This window comes from Heterocephalus glaber, unplaced genomic scaffold (assembly GCF_053883595.1).
Source record: "Heterocephalus glaber isolate CG9 unplaced genomic scaffold, H.glaber_assembly_v1.0 deba00000281, whole genome shotgun sequence".
NCBI lineage: Eukaryota > Metazoa > Chordata > Mammalia > Rodentia > Bathyergidae > Heterocephalus > Heterocephalus glaber.
The window spans coordinates 14,807,791-14,830,974 of NW_028258139.1; the positions used below are offsets into that span (position 1 = coordinate 14,807,791).

Here is a 23,184-nt window from a genome sequence, read left to right on the forward strand (position 1 = left end):
TTCGGAGACTTGGTCTGAGCGTGACAGTGCAGGTGCACCTGTGTCCTTTCATGTCTTATTTGAGAAACACAGATGAAACTGCCCCTGTGTTTGCACTGATCCAGTCTGCGTGGCCGTGTCCTCAGCCACGTGTGGGGTGGGCTGGCACTTGGCAGCACAGGCTCATAGCTCCCCTGCTCTGGTCCCCACTGGAGAGCCCTCAGGGTTAGGAGAGTCACCTCACCCAAACCCTGCCCTGCCACCCTTCCTTGGGCTGGAGGTGGGTCCCAGGGAGCTTGTGTCCTGATGGGATTGGTGAAGTTGCTTCCATTTTCCTCCCCTCCCAAGAGCTGGAACTTTCTGCCTCTCCCACCTACACAGCTGGCAGTGTAGGAGCTGGAGTCGGGAGACTCGGCAGGAATGGCTGCTTAGAAGCTGGGAGGAAGCAGGCCTTGCCTGCAGATTCCCGAGTCAGTGCTCACACCACTGACACGTGGGCCATTGAGTCTCAACTGCACGGCCCCTTATGCATGTGTTCCCTTCTCTTGCAGTACGTCCACCACAGCCCAGGGAATTCCAAGCGTGGGTTTGGCATCGACTGCGCCATCCTCTCCTGCCAAGTCTACATCTCCCAGATTCTGGTGGCATCTGCCCTTGGGGGCGTGGTTGATATTGTGGGGACTGTCCGTGTCATTCCCATGGTGGCCTCTGTGGGCTCTTTTTTGGGCTTCCTGACAGCCACCTTCCTGGTGATCTATCCTGAGGTGTCGGAAGAGGCCAAGGAAGAGCAGAAAGGCCTGTCTATGCAGCCTGCTGGTGATGGTGACGGCAGTGACAAGCCCACAGTCCTGAAGCTCTCTCGGAAGGAGGGTCTGCAGGGTGCAGTGGAGACTGAGTCCATGGTCTGAGCTCCGGCTGACACATTCCGCGGTGGGGACAGGTGGGGAGGCTGCCGGCCACTGGCCTTGCTGGCGGTTGGAGGGCAGCGCCAGGCAGTGCTCCTTCTTCAAACAATTGAAGTTCAGTAGTTGTAGGGTAGGTTTGAGCTATTAGGCAAAAGTATCACACTAATTACTTTTTCCACAATTAAAAAAAAATCATTTGAAATTTTTTAATTGAAAATGATCTTTTAATTTCAACTCTGTCTTTTATTCTGCAGGTATATTATTCTGCATGTCTTTACATTGTAAAACATTTACAATATAGTCAAGTAATTTAGAAAAAAATGGGATTTTTTGCATTTCTGAAATTATAATGAAAATGCAAAACCTCGGATGTCCTGGGTACATGTAGTCTGGGCACCTCAGACAAGAGCAGTGTAGTCAGTGAGTACTTCACCCTTCCCAGGTATCCCTCTGGCCACCCACAGGAATGTCGATGCCCCTCAGATCTTGTCATGTTCTGTTGGTGCGGCCGCTGTTGGAGAGTATTTTTCTTTATGATTATTTTAGACACAGGGTGTTTTTTTTCTTTTTTTTCTACCACTGTTGTTTTCTTAGAAGAACAGCATCTCCTTTCCCTCAGAGAGTTTGACGCATCATGCCCTGTGGCGCTGTGCTCGGGCACAGCAGCCGCACACCAAAGCTGGGGAGGGCCCCTGAGGTGGCTGTGGGCGGAAAGGCCAAGGGCAAGGCGTACACCAGTTCCCGGACAGAAGCTGAACTCTCAAATCCAGTGCTGCTTGTGGCACCTGTGTGAGCATGTCCATGTCCAGACCCCGCCCGGCTGTCCGTGCCTGGAGCTCCTCAGCCCAGTCCCCAGGCTCCCCGCTGCACTTGGACTCATTACACCTCTGCTGGAAATGGCACACAGAGTTCCAGCCCTGCTGCAAGGCTACCTCAAGTGTGGGGGACAGCACCTCCAAGCAGGGTGCATGAGCGCAGGCATCCCTCGCCGCCATGGCAGGATGTGCTTGCTGGAACCTGTCTGAACTCTGTGACTTTCTCACCTGCTCACTCGCTTGCCACTGGGATTAGAACCACCACAGAGAGAAGCAGGTGTCTGGGGAGAAAGGCCCTGACCGATGGTGTTCTGGTTCCACACCCAAGCAAACTCATCAAATGCTGCAGCTGTTTGGAAATGTTTTTCAAACCACAATCTCTTTATTCAGAGCTAGGCAGTTTCTGCTTTTCTTATGTGAAACGGTCAGTCTAAGCTTTCTGAGATCAGTAGGAAGAGGCTCTGCATAACACACAGATGGAGTCAAACCTTGTCATAATTGCTGCCTCAAGTCCATGTTTTTTAAATAAAGTACTTTAAAATGCATGAGAGTCATGCTGCAATATGATCATTCTAAAGCAAATATTATATATGTATATATATATATAGATATATATATATATTTCAAGATGAAACTAAGCAGTTTTTAAATAAATTACTTGAATTTTCTGTGTACTTAAAGTAATGGCTGTTCAGCATCCTCAGCAGACTTCTCGCCTTGCTATGTCTCCTGCCACTGATGGTGCTTTGTAGGTTGTGTGTTTTTTGTTGGAGGAGCAGTCCAGTGCCGGTCCACAGGAGCATTTCTACAACCTGGGGCCTTCCTCAGAAGCCGTCTTTCAGAGGCCTGGCTTCAAGACCCTAACGCTTTCTCTATGTGCTGACACTTGGAATGGTCTGGAGAGTTTAGTGCTTGGACAAGAAAAGTCTGAACACACAGCTGGCGTGATGGGAGCCCTCCTCCCACTAGCAGGGTCCCCCTTGGCTAGATGATCTGACCTTTCTTCAGGGTGACCGGCACATCGGGGTTTGACAAGTCGTTCTATGCAACTTGGTTCTTAGTAGCTTGCGATTGTATCTCCTCCCTCAGGCCTTGACCTAGCTTGTAATCTGCTTACAGCTGGGGATTTTGCTTCTCCATCTGACAACTAGAGAGCAGATAGTGCTGAGTATAGAGAATACAGCTTGAGCTGGGACTGGCCCCAACCAGTCAAGATCGAAACAATCAAACCAAGCACAGGGGACCAGCCAGGAGGGCCATGTGCTGCCATGTGTCCCACCCTGTGACCCAGTGGACCACAGACACTGATCCCCTGACAGCTTCGTGTGCAGGAGGCTCAGGCATGGCCAAGTCACACGTTTTAGGAGGAAGGGGCTTGAGACCACTGGCTGCAGTGCATTCGGCCCAGAGATCTCAGCCTTGACTTGACCGTGATCTTGTGTCCACACCACAAGCCTTGTCACAAGCCACTCTTAGACTGTTAACTTGCTGGAAAACAAGCCAGCAAAGGGCATGGCTGCTGTTTGCTCCTCAGTGACAGAAGTGGCTGAACACATGCTAGAGTTGTGAAGCTCTTGAGTTCTCCAGATACTTACAACTGAAGTCTGTCTTGCTGTATGGGTCTGGCTAGTGTGCAGGCCCTTGGGCTTAGGTCCTAGAGTTAATGACGAAGTCAAGTTCTGGGAGGCAGACAAAGGTAACCTAGAGCTCTGAGTGTGAGTCACACCTAGGCATGGGAAGACCAAGTAGCCAAAGCCTTTGACTCAGCCCTTCCCTTGCAATGAGATTATTCAAGTTTGTAGTTGCTTGAAATTTGTTAGAGTCCTCACCTTGTGTCTTAAGCCAAGAAGCAGGGATCATGCCTGCTGCTTGCCTTGGTCAGAGTGGCTCAGATGTTGGTGTTTTTCTATCATTGTGCCTCAGATGAAGCCGCAAGGGTTGGTGGGCTCGCTGAGAGCCCCCCAAGCACTTCATATATAGCTATTATGTGAAAAGCACTGTTGGGTGGCCTGGGCCTCTGGGACTGGCAGGGCCAAGCAAGTGCCTACTCACGGCCAGTGCTGAGGACAAACCCTGAAGTTGGCCATGTAATGCCTTCAGAGGCCGGGTTGCAGGGTTCCAGGGTGGGGTCCTTTGAGCATTTAGTGGTGTGTATCTGTAGGGTTTCACCTAGTTGGATACTGTATAATGCACATTAACTTAGTACCAGCATAGGGCAATGCTGGTCTCATTGGCATTTTTGTGCCCTGTAAAAGTCAACTAAGGGCCAGGGATATAGCTCAGTGGCACTGTGCCTGCCTGGCAAGCACAAGGTCCTGAATTCGATCCCTGGTTCCACCAAAAAAAAAAAAGTCAACTAAGTGAAGATTGTTTTCACGGGGTACCCCTTAACACGTGGCAGAAGTGCCCCTGTGCAGGAGTGTAAGCTGGTAGGAAGGGATGGAGGGGGCTATGGGCCACCCCAGCCAGTCTCAGACTAGTTCCCTTGGTTGGCTGTGCCACTTCCCTGGTGGCTGGAGGGCTGGCAGTGGGCGTTCCCTTTTTCTTGGTGTAAAGCAGGTCCTCAGCACCAGCATCTGAAGTGAGCTGACATGTCCACTGCTTCAGACCCCAGCTTTGTAAGCCTCTGTCCCTGTGAGGCCCAGACCTGGGAGGAGCACTGTGTCCAGTTATGTACCCTAGGGGAGGCAGGACAGTGGAGCCCTCCTCAAATGATCAGCGGCTCCCAGCAGTGCTCAGGGTGTTTCTGAATGGCATTGTGTGGGAGAGGGTCTTGACAGCACAGAAGCCCAGCATTGAGCCTCTCGGTCAGCTGTGCAGCTAACATGGAAACCAGGGTTGGCCAGATTCCTGTGAAGGGCGGCCCTTTGTTCTCCAGCCCCCAGGATGGGGCCAGCTTTGACTGCCTGCGGTGCTCAGTCGCATGTTTGAAAAACACTCCGTGTGGTCTGAGTAGCAGCACCAGTAAGAGACACCTACCATAGACACGGTTGTGAGATCTGCTGAGTGTGGCTGTGTACACTGGACACTGACCAACCTCAAGGATGCACCAGGCTGCTCTGCTTCTGCCTGAGTCTCTCTCCATCTCTCCATCTTCAGCTACCAAAACTGTGAACATGCAGACTGGCTGCCCAGGGCTCCTCTGACAGCTGCCACTGGAAACAGGCTCGTGTCTCTGCCTGTCAGTCAACATGCAGTGCTTCTGAGGTCTGCCACCTCAGGTCTGAGGCCTGCTGCCAGTCGGGCCTGTTCAGGCTCCGAGCGCCTGGGGCCTCTGCCCAGCACCACCTGGGTGTGGTGTCAGCTCAGGCCAGGTTGAACTGGCCCTTGCACCCATGCTGTATTGGATCCAACCTGCATACCTCTTGTCATCTCCTCATGTGAAGTCAGCATCACCATCTGGGCTGGATCCCCAGACTTCAGGTGGCCCCTTGACCAGTCCATCCTTGGACCTCCCAGAGAGCTGACTGGGGCACCGTGCTGTGTGCCATGGACTGAGACTGCCTCTGGGGAGCAGGATGACCTGTTTGTTAGAAATGCCTCAACACCAGAAACACCCCAGGCACCTCGGAACAAAACTATTTAGTTCCATTGCGAACTGGCCACAAGACAACTCTTTATCAACTTATTAAGTTGGAGCACTATAATGATAGCTCTTGCTGATTTTAGCAATGATTCAAGTGTGTGTTAAACACATGATGTTATGTTTTATGAGAAAGGGGGATTATAAAGAGTAATATTGCACATGACTTAATTTTTTATTAGGTGAGCAATAGCAGCGTCTTGTCTGTGTCTCTGCCCAACCTTGAGTTTTATCCCATCCTCTGCCACATGAACGTCTGGTGCATGCTGTACTGTTGCATCACCATGCCTTGCGCCTGGTTCGGTATGTGTCACACCGGCTTCCTCCTGCTCGGAAGAACTAGCGCTGAGGCCAGAGTCTTCCTGCTTCTGTTTCTCTGTTACTGTGTGGTTGAGTCATAATAAACCTTTCCCTCTAAGGTGACCGTGTGGGTGTCTGTCACTGTCACGTTGCTGGGGCTGCCCTCAGCCCTCCTGGAGCCCGGTGGGTCTAGTGTGTGAGGTAGAATATGATCAGGGCTGCAGGTAGGGGTGGGCACAGGATGGGCTCACGGATGCCCTGAGCTGTCGAGGCTGCAAACCTGGGGTCCACAGTGGGGGCCCAGCTCTCCCAGCCTGCCAGCTTGGGCAGGACTGAGGCCTTGCAGCCTTTCTCTCCTCAGGCTGGTTCAATGGATCGGTGGTGGGATCCAGGGACTCTAGCCTCTCAGAAGACCACTGGCTGCCCCTAGGGAAAGCATTTGAGGGAATAAGGTCTGGTTGAGGCTGACTAGCACGCACTTGAGTGCCCAAGGCATATAGGACAGTAGGAGACCCCTGGTGGCCCCTGGGGGCTGGAAGTGGGTTCCCTAGGTCTTCTTTGGGCAGAACCTATCACCTGGGTCTTCTGGCAACCTGCTAAGAAGGTTCTCACTGCCACAGCCAGTTGGTAGCAGAGGATATGAATGGGAACAGGTCACAGGACTAGTGGGATTCGAACCCTGAACAGCTGGGTTTCTTTAATGGTTCCTCTGGCCGGGAGCACCAGGTGCACAGGCAGATGGGGGCAAGGGTGCCAAATTGGGGTGGGGTTGGGGGGCTGGGGTCTGCTTGGGTTCCAGGGGAGGGGAGGAGGGGTCTGAGGACAGGGACAAGGCATCCTGGTGGGCCTGTTCCCTGCCGCAGGTCCCCAGTCCTAGGGACTGAAAGGATCCACACCTTGAGCATCTGCAATGGCACAAATAGCAGAGTGCAGGACAGAAGAACAGAAAGCCCTGAGACCCTGCCTGGAGGACAGGAGAGGAAGTGCTGTGCCCCCTGCTGCACCTGTGGGCCTGATGCACAAGTCCCACCTGCCAGAGACCTACTAGGAAGTCCCAGATGGAGAAAGGCCTTCTATGGGGGCGAGGGGTGGCCTGGCCATCACATCCCATTGCATGGCTGCACGGAGATGTCACCGAGGGCTACCCATCTGGTGTGTGCAGCAGGGAGTGGGAACCGGTACCCATGAGGACCTCCCAGGGGTGGAGGGCATCCAGCCAAGTATGGGAGAGACCCCAGCTGTGCCCCTTTCCTGGCCTCCCTTCACCCAGGATGGAAGGAGCAGACAATAATGCCAACAAATCCCCTCCCAAGTCCCCAAGTCCCCTCCCAACTGGCACAGCCTTTACAACTTTGTCCCTTCATAGACTAGTGTTAAAATCGTTTTTTAAAACAAAAAGTGGGCCACTGTGTTGAGTTTTACAATGTATGATCTCTTTGGTCTAACAAAATGTTGATTTTTATTATTAGTGCCTGTATATAGATGTTCTGGTTTTTGTTTTTAATTAAATTTCACTTCTGGGGATCAAACCCAGGAGCACTCTACGACCGAGCTACATCCACAGACATTTTCGTTTTGAGACCGGGTCTTGCAAAGTTCCCCAGCCTGGACTCAAACTTGTAATCCTACCTCCACCTCCATGGCAGTTGATACTACAGGCGTGCACCACCAGTCCCCCGCTTGTTTATCTTTTGGGATTATGCACAGTAAACAGAACGGGTGTTGAGTGTGAGAGTCCGTGAGTTTTGACAAGTGCGTACACCTGTGGAACGGATGCCAGTCTGCAGAGGACATTTCCTTCACTCCCAAAAGTCCGGCCTGGACCATTTCCAGTTCATTCCCACCCAGATGGCAAGCACAATTAGGATTCCAACCATAGAGGTTGGTTTTGTTTGTTTTGAACTTGCTACAAATGAAAATACAGTTTTTGGCTTCTGTGGCTGGCTGCTTTCGCCCAGCGTAATGCTTTTGGAGACACATCAGTCCTTCTGCTCCTGTCCCTGCCACACACCACTCCAGGGTGAGAGGACGTACCACATCCACTCCCCAGGGGGTGCACACTGCCCATTTCTAGTTCTGAGGTATTACTGAAAAAAAATGCTTTAAACATTTTTGTAAAAGTGTTTTTGTAGACATGTCTGCATTTCTCTTGGGTAAGTACAGACTGTAGAGTCGTAGCGTAGGTATGTGTCTAACAGAAACCACCAAATAGTTCTCCAGAGTGGTTGTACTATTCTTATCCAGCAGTGTATAAGAGTTTTGCTTGCTCCATATCTTTAACTATTATTTACTTTGCTATTATGGGGTTTTTTTAAGAGTAGCCATTCTGGTGAACATCAAATGGTGTTTAGTTTGCATTTTCCTGATGACTAATGATATTAAAGGTTTTTTTCAAACTGGCTACCATATAGCTTCATTGATATCCTTTACACGTTTATGAACCAGGCATGGTAGCACATGGCTATAATCTCAGCACTGGAGAGGCTGAAACAGGAGGATCATCTCGAGTTCAAGCTACATAGTGAGTTTCAGCCTGGGTTACATAGTGAGTTCAAAACCACCCTGAACCATATAGCAAGAGCGTGTCTCAGAAAAAAAAAAGTACACATTTGCTAGTTGACCAAAACATCACTTGTTATTGATTTGTGGAATCTTTTTATATATTTAGGATAAAAATCCTTTTCAGATACATTTCTCCCAGCCCATGGTTTCTTTTTTCATTTTCTTAATTATGTATTTTCATGAAGTCAAATTTACCAATTTTCTTTTGTGTTTAGCATTTTTTTCTCTTAAAAAATCTTCACACTAAGGTTGCAACGACGTTCCCCTGCGCTTGTTTCTAGAACTTCTATCTTGGCATTTAGATCACTGAACCACTTGGAATTAAATTTTGTGGAGCGAGAGGTGAGCTTCCTCTTTTTCCACACCCTCCCTTCTTTTTAGTGTCTAGTGGTTGTAGTACCATTCACTGAGCAGATTTTGTAAATGCATTGTTTTGAAATTTTTGTATTTATACAGTCAGCTGTCTGTTGTACCTCTAGATTCTATATTTTGTTCTATTCATGTACTTATTTGTTACAATACCAACTCCTATGGTCTTAATTGCTACAACTTTTTATAAACTTTTAATGAAGTTTAAAATCTTTTCAACTTCTTTTAAACTTGTAATAAAATGTAAAATCTTGTAATATGAGTTCTCCATCTTGATTTGGAAGTGGGTACTGGAGATTGAAAAAAACCCAGGGTTTTGAGCCAACTAGGCAAGTGCTCTACCACTGACCTATAGCCCCAGCTCTTTATTTTTCATTTTTGAGGTAGGGTCTCACTAAGTTGCCCAGGCTGTACTCAAACTTGCAATCTTCCGGCCTCAGCCTCCCAAGTTGCTGGGATTACTTACAGGTGTGTACCACTGCACCAAGCTTTTGATCTGCTTTTTAAAGGTTGTCTTGGGTCAGGGATTTAGTTCAGTGGATCCGCCCCGTGCCTCACAAGCTCAAGGCCCCGAGATCGATCCCCAGTACCAAAAAAAAAAAAAAAAAGGTTGTCTTAACTATTCTTGGCATTTTCATATGTATATTATCAAATTTTCAATTTCTTTTTTAAAAACTAAATATAAAGTAGAGTTTTTATTTGGATTAAATTAACTATCAAGTCAATTTTGAGAAACCTAACATCTTTACAATATTTAACCTTTCAATTCATGAACATGGTGTATCTTTTCCCTAGGTCATTTAAATTTTCTCTCAGCGATGTTTTTGAGTTTTCAGTGTATAGGTCTTTTACATCTTTCATTAAACTTATTTCTATTTGATAATTTTAAAGTTATTATAAGTACTATTTTAATTTCTCCAGTTGTCTGCTAAATTATTATATATTGAACTTGTATTCAGTTACCTTACTACATTTTCTCACTCTAGTTTTTGAAATAGATTCTTTAGGATTTAGGTAAGTTTTGAATAAAGACAGTTTTTGCCTTTTTCAGTTCAATCTTCATGGCTTTTTTTCTTGCCTATGGGCCTGGTTAAACTCTAGTAGATTGTTGAGTAGGAGAGGTCAACGTGAACGTCTGTGCTTTTTCCCTAGCTTAGGGGGAGAAGCAGTTAGTCTTTCACTGTGAACTATGATGTTTGTTCTATGCCCCTTGTAGGTGCTCTGTCTGAGCAACTTTTCTCCTTTTCTTGCAAGATTATTTTTCATCATGAATGAGTAGTTTATGTTGTAAGCATCTATTGACATGATAATCATGGCTTTTCTTTGTTCTTCCGGTGCTATATTGATTATTTTTTTTAATTTTTTTTTTTTTTTGGTACCAGGAATCAAACCCAAGGCCTCACGCTTGCCAGGCAGGTGCTGCACCACTGAGCTACATCCCCGACCCTATTGATTGATTTTGAATGTTAAAATAATCTTGTATTTTACAGTCCCATTTGGTCATGGTATATTAACCTTTTGAAATACTGCTGGATTCAGTTTCCTGTTTTTTTCAAGAGTATTCATCCATATTCCTGAGGGGAGTTGAGATCATGCTGGTGTCCCAGAATGAGCTGGCAAGTGTTCTCTCTTCTGAAAGAGTTTTCTAGAGGATTCAATTATTCCATATTTAAGACTTAGAATTCACTAATAACCAACTGAACCTAGAGTTTTTCTTTATTAGGTTTCTGACTACAAAGTCAATTTCATTTCTTGATATAGGACTATTCAGATTTTCTACTCCTCCTTAGGTTTGTTTCATGAAGTTATTTTTCAAGATGTTTGTACATTTCATCCAGGCTAGTTGTTCATGATATCCTTTTGATGCCCATCAGATTTTTTTGTTTTGCTTTTGGTTATCTTTCTTAGCCTGCCTGCCTTCTTTCCTTTTTTCCTTTCTTGATGTCTACAAATTTTAATCCTGTCCTTCATTCCTGGTATTGGAAATTTGTTTTCTTTTTCCTTGAGCAGTCTTGCTAGAATCTATCAATTACTTCACAGAATGAAAGTTTGACTTTGTCAATTGTTTTCCCTTTTATTGATTTTTTTGGTCTTTATTATTTTTCTCCTTTACTTATTTTTAATTTACATTTATTTTTTTATAGTCTTATGATGGAAATTTATGAGTAAATTATCAATTTAAAATCTTCTGATAAAGGCATTTACAGCTATAATTTTTCTTTTAATACTTCAGCTGCCTCTCTCAAATTCTGAAATACTGTGTTTTCATTATGATTCAGTTCAAAACATTCTCTGATTTCCCCTGTGATTTTTCTTCCATTCCCCCAAGAGTTATTTGGAAATATGCTGTTTAATTTCCAACATAATTTTAATTTGTTGAGATTTTTTAGATATATTATTACCGTTGACATCAAACTCAACTTCTGTGGAGTCAGAGAACATATTCTATGAGTTATCAATATTTTCAAATCTATTTATTATCCACCACGTTCCAACTGGATGAGCAGTCCTCGTGCACTTGAAAGAGCAGGTATTCTGTTGTCGGGTGTGGTGTTTGGAGTCAGGCCAAGTTGGTTGATAGGGCTGCTGAATTTTTCTGAATCCTTCCTAGTTGTGTACTTGTTCTGTCAGTCACTGAGAGAAGGATTCTAACATCTCCCACTATGGTTCTGGATTGCTTGTTTTAGAGAGGGTTATATAGTTATATTGTTACATAGTCCATGATGGCCTCAGATTTAGGTATCCTAGGCTGACGTCGCTCTCCGAGTGCTGGGATTGCAGGCATGGACCAGCATGCCTAGGTGGGTTTTAGATTTGTCTATTTTCTCTTATACATCTATCATGTTTGCTTCATGTATCTTAAGTCTCTATTATTAATATGATATGAGATTATTGTGTCCTCTTGATGAATTGACAGTTTATCATTATGCATTTCCTATTTGTTCATTGAAGTATGTTTTATCTGATATAAATATGGCCATAAGCTTTTTGCTTATTATTTGCACAGTACACCTTTTTAAAATTTTTTTACTCTTCTTTGTGCTTCTGTATGTACATCTCTCAGCATACACAGAATACAGTTGGATCTCATTTTTATCCAGTTTGACAATCTCTGCCTTTTCATTGGAGTGTTTAGTCATTCACACTTAACATACTGACCAATGCGGTTAGGGTTAAGTCTACCATTTTGCTATTTATTTTTCATGTGTCACATCTGGAGTTTTTTTCTCTCTTTTTATTCTGTTGTTCCGCTGTCACCGCTTTCCCACTTTATTTTCAGTGAGTCGCTTTCTAAGTGTTTAATTTTGTGGCCATCCATATTGAGATGTTAGTGGTCTCAGCTCAGCTCAGTACACTGCTGTCCTACTTCACATCGCCTGAGCCACCCAGCGTCTCCACACAGCGGCAGTGCCTTAGCCTCTAGCCGACCATTACTGACAGGGCCCACAGCCACCGAATGTGCTCCCTCACCTTCAGGGAAAACGCAGGCCTGGGAGAGGTCCTCCTCTCCATCACCAGACAAAGTGAGCCCCCTCTCCTCCCTCAGGGCACTGGCTCAGCAGGGCAGAGGTGCTGACTTCTCAGGACAGCCCTTCTCAGCCTCCCCACCGCCAACAAAGCCTCCTGCCCAAGCAAGTCCACCTCTGGGGGCTCCTCAGGAAAGCTGCCCCTGATGTTCTGGAAAGGAGGAACATTTATTTACATCCTATCAATCGCCCTTCACTTTGCTCTCAGGACTGGAGCCAGGGTGCCTGGATGTGTACCAGGTGAACAGTACTCCCAGTATTGCGGGCCTTCTGAGTATCACACAGAACTATGCATTTGAAGCACCTGGTGAGCACTGCCCGGAGCAAGCTCTCAATAGATGGGAGCCGTGTGAGTGTCCTGTGGCTGTTCAGCAAGTGACAGCAAACTGAGGGACAAGAAAAGTTTATTTCCTCACAGTTCTGAAGGCAAGGAGTCTGAAATCCAGGTGTGGGCAGGGCTGTGCTCCCTCTGGAGAGTCTAGGGGACCAATTCTTTCTGCCTGTTCCAGCTCTGGGTGGCTCCAGGTGTCCCTTGGCTGTGGCTGAGGCCCTCCTGTCCCTGCTCCATCTTCACGTGGCCTGTTCCTTGCGTGTCTACTTCAGTGTCTCTCCTCTCCTCCTCAGGATATTTGCCATTGATTCATCTCAAGATCCTTAGTTACATCTACAAAGACCCTTTTTGCAAGTAAGGTCATAATCACAGGTTCTGGGGGGTTAGCACATGGGTGTGTCTTTAGAAGGCTACTGCAGTAGCATTCACATTTGCTTTTGTTTGTTTGTTTTTGGTACCGGGGATCAAACTCTGGGCCCTTGCACTTGCGAAGCAGGCAGCGAAACCACTGAGCTAAATCCCCAGCCAACATTTGCTCATTAATATTTTCACAAGCCCAGGAAGCAGCCCAGGATGGAATATTCTTTGAGCACTTCCTGGTGCCTAGCAGTGGACTGGGAGTTCAGTTTGCCTCCCGTCAGGCTTCATTCCAGCCCTGCCCAGAGGAACCACCCATGTTTCACAGGGGACACAGGTCATGTGGCCAGGTCCCCAGCTAGCCCAGCTCAGGCCCTGGTCCACCTGCCTTGCCCAGCCCCACAAGCAGCCTGTATTCTGAGGCACCAAAACTGGGTCCCTGTCCTGTGCATGCCCCAGTCACCTTATAATCAGTGGCAGCACTGTCCCTGCACCTGTGCCACCCTCAGTGGTATCATGGCATTGCTGCAAGAAATGCAAATAGAAGCCACTCTCCCTCAGTGACTGACTCCCTGAGGAGTGCTCCAGAGGTGGACAAAAGTCATGTGCTTTCAATTCAGACCTTACAGTCACATTCCAAGGGCCATTACTGGGTAGCACCAAGGCACAGCAAACACCTGAGAACAAGTCACAGAACTGTCACCACCACTCTGCCTCAGTGAGTGGAGGGGGCTTCTAGCCCCACAGAGCCCCCAACAAGGACAGCCTTGGTGTCACAGAGCTGAAATTACCCTCAAATACAATGGTTTCTGGCTCAAGAGCAACACTTTTGTTCCAGTTTAAGTTGCTAAAGCCAAGGCAGTAGAGCCTAATGAATCCCAGCTCATTCTGGCCCTTCCGTGACAAATCATTCATAATAGACTCTCTCCAAGGCACAGGGGAGACCGACACACCAAAGTGCCCCTTTCTTCTAGGCGAAGCTCACTAGCAAGGTGCTATTTTCATCAGAGGAGAACCGTGCGCTCGCCCCACCCATTCGTCCCGCTTAACTGCACTGCTCACTGCTTTTTCCTCTTTTATATAAATGACCACTTCTTAAAAGCCCCTGGGTTTCTTCTGCACTGGTTGTTTCAAATATAATCACTGTCACATAGATCCTGGAAATTATCACCATGAGTAAAAGAAATGAAAAGTCTGCATTGACATAACTTGATTGATGCTTAGAATGAATCAAGAGCAAGTTCAAAAGGTCCTGGATTATTTTCAAGGCCTCTTCCACCAGTCAGTGATGGCTGATGGAAAGAGAGTGGATGTCAACATTTATCAAATAAATGAATTTATTATTCACAAGCTGAAAATACCTGGTTACATCTGGACTGGTATTAAATAATTTAAACACATCTTTCTGACAGACTTTCATTGTAAGTTTCCATGTGTTTACAAAAGCAAAATTCAACCCCTGCCCTTCGATGCTGGCCCAATCCTCCTCGGGAAGTTGGGGACCCCTCTGCAAGCACTGAGCTCTTGCTGCACCACGTTCTGGATGCCCTGAAAAGCAGCGGCTACACAAAGCCCACACCCTGGGGGAATATCAGTCTGTGACATGCCTCTTCTAAAGCCCAGGTGTCCACGAGGAGGCCTCCGTGGGCTGGAGTGTGGCCCTGCTCCTGGAGATCCACAAACACCCTTGGCAGCCCGTTGGTGGGCAGGCTCTGGCCGGATATCCGTCTGTGCCTGAAAACCAAGGCAGAAGCTCCAGAGAGCCCGTGGCTGAGCTCATGGTGGGTCCACAGGGACAGGCCGCATGCCCTTGTGATCTTCCTTCAGGTTCAGCAACTGCACCGGAAGCATCCTCACAGAACACCTCAGGGATGAAGTCTTCATCACAGTGTAACAATGGGCAAAGGGCCCTTCTTGTAAATATTTAGTTATTTACAGCTCTTTTTCAGTTACATAATAAAGCATCACCTGCATATACACACATTTACAAAGACTCCGGTCAGTGAGCTGTGCCCTGGGAGGGCAGCTACCCTGGAGATAAGATCGTGCCTGCTCGTCCAGACAGACCTTTCTGTCTGTAATCTTTGGTGGAAACGAAGTCTCTCTAGGTTTCTTCATTATAAAAACTTTGAATTCATGAGAAAGAAAGACAAGCCAGGCATGGCAGAGCACACCTGTAATCCCAGCATTCTGGGAGGCCGAGGCAAGAGGCTGAGCTTGGGATCAGCCTGAGCAACTTAGTGAGCTAGTGAGATCCAGCCTCAAAATAGAAGGGGCTGAGGATATAGCTCATTGTGAAGCCCTAAGTTTGAATTCTAGTGCTGCCAAGAGGGGGAGAGGGAGGGAGGAGGAGAGGAAGGGAGGGAGGGAAGGAGGGAGGGAGGGGGAGAGGGAGGGAGGGAAGGAGGAAGGAAGGAAGGAAGGAAGGAGAGAGAGAGAAAAGAAGGGAGGAAAAGGGAGAGGGAAGGGGCGCGGAGGGGAGGGGAGGGGAAAAAAAGAAAAGAAAAAGGGAGGCCAAGCCCTGACCGGACAAATCTGTTCACAGTGTTGTCCCCTCCCCTCTGTTATGGGGACAGTCTGGGCAGGGCAAACCTGCTCCACCACAAAGTGGTTATTGTAAAATGCCCAGAAGACTGGCTGGAAATTGGAAGTCACTGGAAGACTGTAGGGCGCCTTGGCAAACCATCATGGCCAGCCACTGTCATCCTGGTGACACCTAAGTAGTTGAATGAATGAAGTACAAGAGACACAAAACCAGACACCAGGGGCTCCCGGTCACCTGTGATTCAGCTAAACTGGTGGACCCAGTGCAGACTCTGGATGTGGCTGCTGGAACTTTCCAGACACACACATGGTAACTTTCCAGCACAAGTAGCTGTTATCAAATGAGCCATAGCCACCAGCCTGAGGGGCACCTGGCTTGAACCGCTCTTGGGCTGGAGGTTCATCTGTCATGGGTACACGGAAGGGGACACTTTCCACACAGGTCCCTCCCTACTTCTTCCCCACAGAGCGCCCAGACTTCGGGGCTTCTGCTGTGGGGACAGCTCCAGAGAGATCTGTGCAGCTGGCGGAGGAGGCTGCCGCCCGCACATTTACCCACCATCACTCCACTTTCCAGATGGCGATCTTGCCCTCCTCCCTGCCCGACCCACTCAGCACGTATCGGTCCTCGGCAGAGCACAGAGTCCTCACGGTGTCTGCATGCGCCACCAGCTCCTTTTCCACCGTCTTCCTCTCCACATCAATCACATAGATCTTCCCTTGGGGTCTTCCCTGTGACAGCCCCTTGCCGCCCACCCAGACCTGCCAGGGAGAAACAGGAAGAGTGTCAGCTGGGAAGGGGGCCCTTGAAGATGTATGCTGCTATTCCCAGTGCCTGAGCTGACTAATGCACCCCCAAATTCATGTCCTTCCTGGTGTCCCAGAGGCTGGGCCAGCTGGTGGGCCCGCACAATGGAGCCTCAAGCCACAGTGACCTATCCCAAGCCATAAAGCCTAGGGGATAATGTGACCATAGTTAGTAATTCTGTCTCGTATACCTCAAATTTGCTAAGAGGTAGATCTTAAGTTTTCCCCACAAAACAAAACCCCACAGAAGTAACTATGAGGTGATGCATATGTTAATGAGCTTGACTGTGGTGATTATGCACTGTATATCAAAACATCAAATTGTGTACATTAAATGGCTATCATTTGTGTTTGTTAATCATATGTCAATAAAGCTGGTGGAGGGGGCCTCTAACAGAAATTCCCTGCTGAGTTTCAGGTTTGCTTGGGGCCTGGAACTCCTTTTTCCTTCCAATTTCTCCCTTTTGGGATGGGACTGTGCACCCTCTGCCTGCCTTGTGTCCTTCCACAGCCCCACAGGTGGAGAGTTCCGCCCCAGAACAGGCCTTACCCAGAGCCTCCCTTCTAGAGTTGGATAAGTGCCCCCTAACAACCTGGGAGTTAGAGGTCTGATCCCCAGTGGCACAGCTGGGACTTGGTGGGACTTCTAAGGTGTCACCACTTTGGTTTCGGATTTCCAGCCTCTGGAGCACTGGGAAAATAAACTTTGGTTGTTGAAGCCACCCAGACTGTGAGTATTTACTATGGCAGCCTGGGGAGGTCCGGTTTCTAAGCACCATAATCACACTACAAAAATCACATTACAAAACCCAAGGCGTATGACAACCTGGGGACACAGAGATGCAACCTGGGAGAGGAAACAAGAAGGCAGGAGCACCAGGAGGGGCCAGGCAGGGCAGGAGCCCATGTCACCTTACCTGCCTCTTCACACGGATCATGCAGCTGACCTCAGAGCAGTCCTGCAGGTGAATCCGCTGCGGAGCCTGGGCCAGGTCCTGCAAGCTCCAGATGTATACCTCACCGCTCCCCGCGCAGGTGGTCCACAACTGCCCCTGCTAAAATGAAAATGACGCTGGCAGTGTGCTGTGCCGAGCCGAGGCAGCCCGCCCCGTGCCCGCACCCCTCTGTGGAGTACCTCGGGGAGTAGCTGCAGGCCCAGGAAGGAGGTCTTTGCCTCCCTAAGGTCCTCGTCTATCCTCAGCTCTTGGCAAAGGAAGCCGTGTGTTGTCACCACCACGATGCTGCTGCCGGCGCCTGTTGCAGGAAAGAGCTGGGATGAGGATCAGGCAGACAAGTCCATAAGCGGAGGGACTGCCGTGTGGCACATGTCCCCGGTGATGCTTTAGAGTGGGCAAGGCGCTTCACATTCTCCCTGTCAGTCTACACAGCAACACTGGTGACTGCAAGGATCCTTCCTTCCTCCTTTTCTTTCTTCTTCTTCTTTTTTTTTGTGGCACAGAGGATCAGACCCAGGGGGAGGGTGCTCTACCACTGAGCTACAACATCCTTACATCTTTTTATTTTTTGAGACAGGGGCTTACTAAATTGCTCGTCCAGGATTTCAGTTTGCAGTCCTCCTGCCTCAGCCTCCCAAAGTGCGGGTATTACCTGTGTGTACCACTATGCCAAGTCTGTGAGCCCCCTGTCTACAAAGGAAACAGCTGGAGTTCTCCACCCTCTTTTGAGGCTTTGTGCAATGTGGCTGGAAACCACGGCTGCTTAAGAAGTTGTCTGGCAACCACTGATTTGAGTTTTCTGCCACCTGATGAAAGTGGTTCTTAACCCACTTAGTGACCACTGCAATTCAAAGCACATACCGATGCTTGGTTCTGGCATTTCTCTCAGCTGCTACTTAACTCACTCAGGTAAAATGCTCTTTTGCAAACTGAGATCTTCAGTCTCTGTGAGACAAAAGCCACGGAAGAGGCAAAGCCACATCTACAGTGAGGGCAGAGATGCCTGAAGGGAAGGCTCAGTGTTGCCCAGCTTCCTTTCTTGTGCTATCACTGTGTGCAGCTCTTCATCCCCTCTCCACCCAGTGCGACAGCCGTGATGCACACAGGACAGGAGCCACAGGCCTGGCCCGTGGGAGGACCCATCTGACAGGCAAGAGGCCCAGGGGATGCAGTGCCAGGAGGTAAGAGGTGCTGCCTGGAAAAGCAGTGTTGGCTTCATGTTACTACAACCTTGAACTGCGGCCCCTCCAGCCCTCAGCCTCACCTGGGCAATGGCCCCTGATAGCCCAGAAGCCAAGCTGCATTTATTTCTCAACTGGGACCTCTGAGCCAGAGACCTAATACGCAAACAGCAGCATCCTCCAGGAACCCTTTTATCCAGCCATGCGGTTACCCACTCAGGCTGATGAATAAGGCCCTTGCAGGTGGCTGCTCTGTAGCAATGGCTGCCAGCAGGAGCCACGAGCCACAGGAAGCCCCTGTAGAGAGGGCCTCTCCCTGGGGCCACAGAGGCTCCTCCCCAACAGTCACCAGCTCCCAGGCCACCCCTGACATTGCATCCTTAAGCTTGTCATGTGCTAAGGCTACATGGGCCCCTACTGCAGGAGGAGAGGGCAGAGCTCAGCATCCGCGCTGCTGTGTGAACAACCAAAGGTGCAGATGTGGGCAGATGTGGGACTGCTGCTCCCTCAGTAGGCCAGACATACAAATATGCTTAAAAATTGATAAGAGGTATAGATAGGATAGGTGAGGACATGAAGACTTTAAGAGAAACATTGAACTTCTACCAGAATACTAAATGGAAGTTCTGGAATTACAGTGAAAATTTACTGAGTAGATTTAATAGCAGACAGGACACCGAGAAGAAAGTTTCAGGTTGCTATCACTTGGATCTTGAATGTTTCCCAGCCATGACGCTACTGGGAAAGGAGTAGAACCCTGGGAAGGTGGAGCTTAGTGAAAGGAAATTGGGGCCCTTAAAGGAGATTGGGGGGCTTGACCCTTCTCTTTCTCCCTTTGCTTCCTGCCATCAGCAGATGAACAGCCTTTCTATACCCCACAACCCACAGTGATGTGTCTGTCCCTCCCCACAAGCCCAAAGCAACCATGGGATGCAAACCAAAATAAACCTTTACTCCTTTTAAGATGTTTTCTCAGGTATTTTGAACAGGTATGGAAAGCTATCACCCAGGTCTTATCCAAACCAACACATGGAGAGAAAAGAGAACGCAAAAATTAAAATAGTGCCCAAGAGCTGGGGGATGGTGATAAACATTTGTGTAATCATATTGGAAGAGACGATGATTAAACTTCCTCCAGTGATGAAAGTAAACCCACCATATGCACAAAGGCCTTCACACTTAAGAACAAAACCTGGAAAGCTTATACAGCCAAACAGCACCAGGAAGGATGGCAGACTGCTGGTCAGGGACAAAGCCAGCTAGAAGCCAGTGGATCAGTGTTTCTAACCTGCTGAGAAAACAAACGCCATTGGGCTAATGTCTGTTTCCAGCCGGCTCTGAATGAAAGACCTGCATAGGGAACATTTCAGGCTGAAGTGGGCGACGTAGATAAAACTTGAATCTATGGGAAGGAAGGAGGCGCACAAGAATGTAAACATTGACAAAATGAATTTTTTTCTTACTTTCTTTAAAAGAGCTCTGACTGATTAAAAAAATATTCTGGGGTTTATCATAGTCTTCTGTGTTGTCTTCAACAACAGCACAAAGGGAAGAGAGGTAGGTGGACTTAGGCTTTTGCAAGTTTCTTAGCTTACACATGAAGGGCTGCCGGAGTTATCTGGGGTGGGTTGAGGTAGGGGTAAAAAATAAAGCAACAAAGAGGTAGAGCTAAAAAGACAATAAGCAAGAGTAAGTTAAGAGTAAAATACTCAATTAGTCCAAAACAAGGCATGAACAGAAGAACAAAAGAAAGAGAACAGACCAGAAAAAAGAAAAGAAACAGATTTACAGCCAACCATATGATAAATAGCATCAAAAGTGACTAAACTAGTGGACAAAGGGTTTAAATAGGCATTTCCCAGCCTGGGATGTTGCTCAGTGGCAGAGTGCTCGCCTGGCAAATGCAAGGCCCTTAGTTCCATCCCCAGCACTGCAAGACAACAACAAAAACAAACAAATATTTCCCAAAAAGATGTGCAAGCAGTGAGTAAACAAGTGAAGACAAAACCACAGTGCTTCCTCGTGCCTGCAAGGATGGCTGTTATCAAAATGGCGGACGGGAAGGGTTGGTGAGGATGTGGAGAAACTGGAGCCCTCGTACTCTGCTTGTGGGAATGCGGGACGGTGCTGCTGCTTTGAGAAACCAACAGTTCCTCACACAGTTAAATACAATTAACCCCATGTCCACCCTAGGAGAATAGGTGACATAGAATCGTGCCAGTATATTAACACACAGAATACTGCACTACTCAGTGATGAAAATGAATGAGCTACTGGGGCCAGGGATTTAGCTCAGTGGTTCCTGCCTCGCAACCACAAGGTCCTGAGTTAGATCCCCGGTACCAAAAAAAAAAAAAAATGAATGAACTATTGACATTCAAAGTAGCATAGATGAACCCTAAAAGTATTATACTAAATGAATAAAGCCAGATGAAACAATATATATTGTAGGGTCCACTAAGTTCTGAAAAATTAAACTGCATCCCCTTTGAGCAGGGCATGGCCTAGAAGGGGACCCAGAGGAATTTTAGCAGTGGTAAGTGGGCTGTATCTTGATTTTTCCACCATTATTCGGTGTATACAGTCAGCCCTCTGTGTGTTTCACATCTGTGGATTCAATCAACTGTGGCTTGAAATTATTTGGGAAAAAAATCAGGAGCTGAGAGTACAACTCAGCAATAGAGCACTAACCTAGTATGCACAGGCCCTGGGCTCAGTCCTGAGCACAAACACACACAAGTCTGTACTGAACAAGTTGGGCTTTTCTCTTGTCATTGTTCCCTAAACCGTACAGCATAATTATGTAATGCTTACATTGCATTAAGTATTATAAGGCATCTTGAGATGATTAAAGTGTATGGTATAGGAGGATATACATGGGTTCTACACAACCACTGTGCCATTTTACACAAAGGACTCGAGTAGCCATGGATTTTGATATTGTGGGGAGGCTGGAACCGTCCCCTGCAGGCACCGAGGGACAATTATGCTTTTGTCATAATACAACAACCTGCATACTTGTGCATTTTACTATATGTAAAATATCCTTCAACTAAAGAATGAAATTCATGACTGTTACTCATGCTGTCTGGCACATGCTGGCCGGGGAAGCCTTCAAAGTGCAGGTAGTGTTTGCACCCTAGGGTGTTGAGAAACACAGAACATGAGCCACCAGGCCAAGGTATGCACAGCCCACCACCCCTGAAAAATGCTGGCGTGGCTCCAAGGACACGAAGGGCCCCAGGGATGTGCTAGGAGCAGCACAGGCAACCACACCAAGGCCTTGCTGACCTGGTCCCTGGGGAAGGTGGTGACACACACGGCTGTAGAGGACGCCAGGGGCAGCACCATGACCTCAGCACCTAGACGGGGGTCACCCCAAGAACAGGGCCCCCTGAGAGCAGGGGAGGGGCAGGTGTGGAGAGGGCTAGGGCTGGGGCAGGGGAAAGGCTGCTGGGAGCAAAGAGAAGTAACTGGGAAGGGGCCCTTCCTTCCCAGGCAGGGAGCCAGGCACCGGACTTACAGCACCACAGGCTGCTGCTGTGCAGGCTGATGGACGTGAGGCCACAGCAGGGCAGCTGGAAGTGGCAGGTCACCCGCAGTGTGCTGACGTTCCATGCCAGGACTGTCCCATCCAGGCTGCAGGAGTAGACCTCACTGGAGGGACCAAAAACATGCACACATTGATTTGGGCCCTTGCAGCGCTGTGTGTTCCAACCACAGGAGGAGCAAGGCCACCGCTGGAGTCCACCACAGGGATCTAAGTAATGTGCCACATCCTGTGAACATGTGAGCAGAGAGCAGGCCAGGCTGGCCACAGGCTTGGTGAGTGAAGCCACAGCTAACCATTACCAGCAATCTGGTCTCAACAAAGAGCCACACAACTCCAAGGGAAGCCCAGAGGGCAAACACACCTCGGCACTGGGTTTAATAACCCACAGCTGAGGCCAAGTGGGGTGGTGCACACCTGTAATCCCAGTACTCAGGAGGCTGAGGCAGGAGGATTCCTGTGAGTTCAAGGCCAGCCTGGGCTACATAGTGAGTTCAAGGCCAGTCTGAACTACACAGTGAGTCTCAAAATAAAACAAAACCCACAGCTGCTGGAGGGCAGATTGTGGCCAGTGCCACCTGTGACTCCCATAACCTGTAGCCTGTTCCATTATCAGGTTTGTGCCCTTGTCCCACCTGACAAGTTTCCCTGGAGCTAAGTAAGGATAAGAGGGGGCCAGGAGGACAGCCAGCGTGGAGGGAGGCATGGGAGCTGGGCTCGCCTGCCAAGTACCCCTTCCCCAGGGGCAACACAGAGACCCCACCTCGCCAGCACATGCATGTTGGGTGCTGTTCTCTCCACAGGACACAGAGTGGGCAAAACAGAAGCAGGCATTCTTGACACAGTGACCCAAACTGGGATTATGCTGGGATTGTGGCCCTGAGAAAATATATGTCGGTGTACCAAACACCAGTATCTGGAAATCTGACCTGATCGAGTTAAAATGAGGTCACCGTGGTGGGACATGACTGGCGTCTCCTTACACACAAGGGAGCTGTGGACCCTGCAACATGACACATGAGGGACACCACAGGTGACCATCAGCCACCTGGCACTGGATCAAGAAGGAAGGACTCTTCACAAAGGGTTCAAAGGGAGCGAAGCCCTGACGACACCTTGACTTTGGGCTTCTGGCCTCCAGAACTGGGTGAATTTCTGCTCTAAGTTAACTCACTGGTGGTGTTCTGTTAGGGTGGCCTTACAAAACTAATGCAAAAGAAAGGGATGTGGTTTGCTAGGACATGGGGAGGGGTCATGTGAAGGTGGGCGCTTGGGAAGAGATGGCAGGAGTTCGTGGGGACCCTTGGATGGGGCCAGAGAAATAACCTTTACAGTTCTTCCTTGGGATGCTGACTCCCTATGGTAGGGAAGTGGGCATAGGAGGCCCCCAGCCTGCTAGTCTCAACCCACGTCCAATC

General features: G+C 48.4%; 2 protein-coding genes across 7 annotated transcripts in view; one reads left to right on the forward strand and one right to left on the reverse strand.

Moving 5' to 3' along the window:
* Window positions 1-2,244, forward strand: part of Slc45a4 (solute carrier family 45 member 4) — a 79,936-nt gene extending 77,692 nt beyond the window's left edge. For all 6 annotated transcript variants that reach the window (XM_004837883.3, XM_021251399.2, XM_013069532.3 and 3 more), the window contains one exon: window positions 531-2,244. In XM_004837883.3, coding sequence (XP_004837940.1) covers window positions 531-887 — 357 coding nt within the window. In that variant the 3' untranslated portion in view covers window positions 888-2,244. The remainder of the gene's footprint in view (window positions 1-530) is intronic.
* Window positions 2,245-14,047: 11,803 nt separating this feature from the next.
* Window positions 14,048-23,184, reverse strand: part of Dennd3 (DENN domain containing 3) — a 65,177-nt gene continuing 56,040 nt past the window's right edge. The window contains exons 20-23 of the mRNA XM_004837888.4: window positions 21,740-21,873; window positions 17,215-17,333; window positions 16,997-17,134; window positions 14,048-16,034 (exon numbers count right to left, since the gene is read on the reverse strand). Of these exons, the coding sequence (XP_004837945.3) occupies window positions 15,834-16,034; window positions 16,997-17,134; window positions 17,215-17,333; window positions 21,740-21,873 (592 nt within the window). The 3' untranslated portion in view covers window positions 14,048-15,833. The remainder of the gene's footprint in view (window positions 16,035-16,996; window positions 17,135-17,214; window positions 17,334-21,739; window positions 21,874-23,184) is intronic.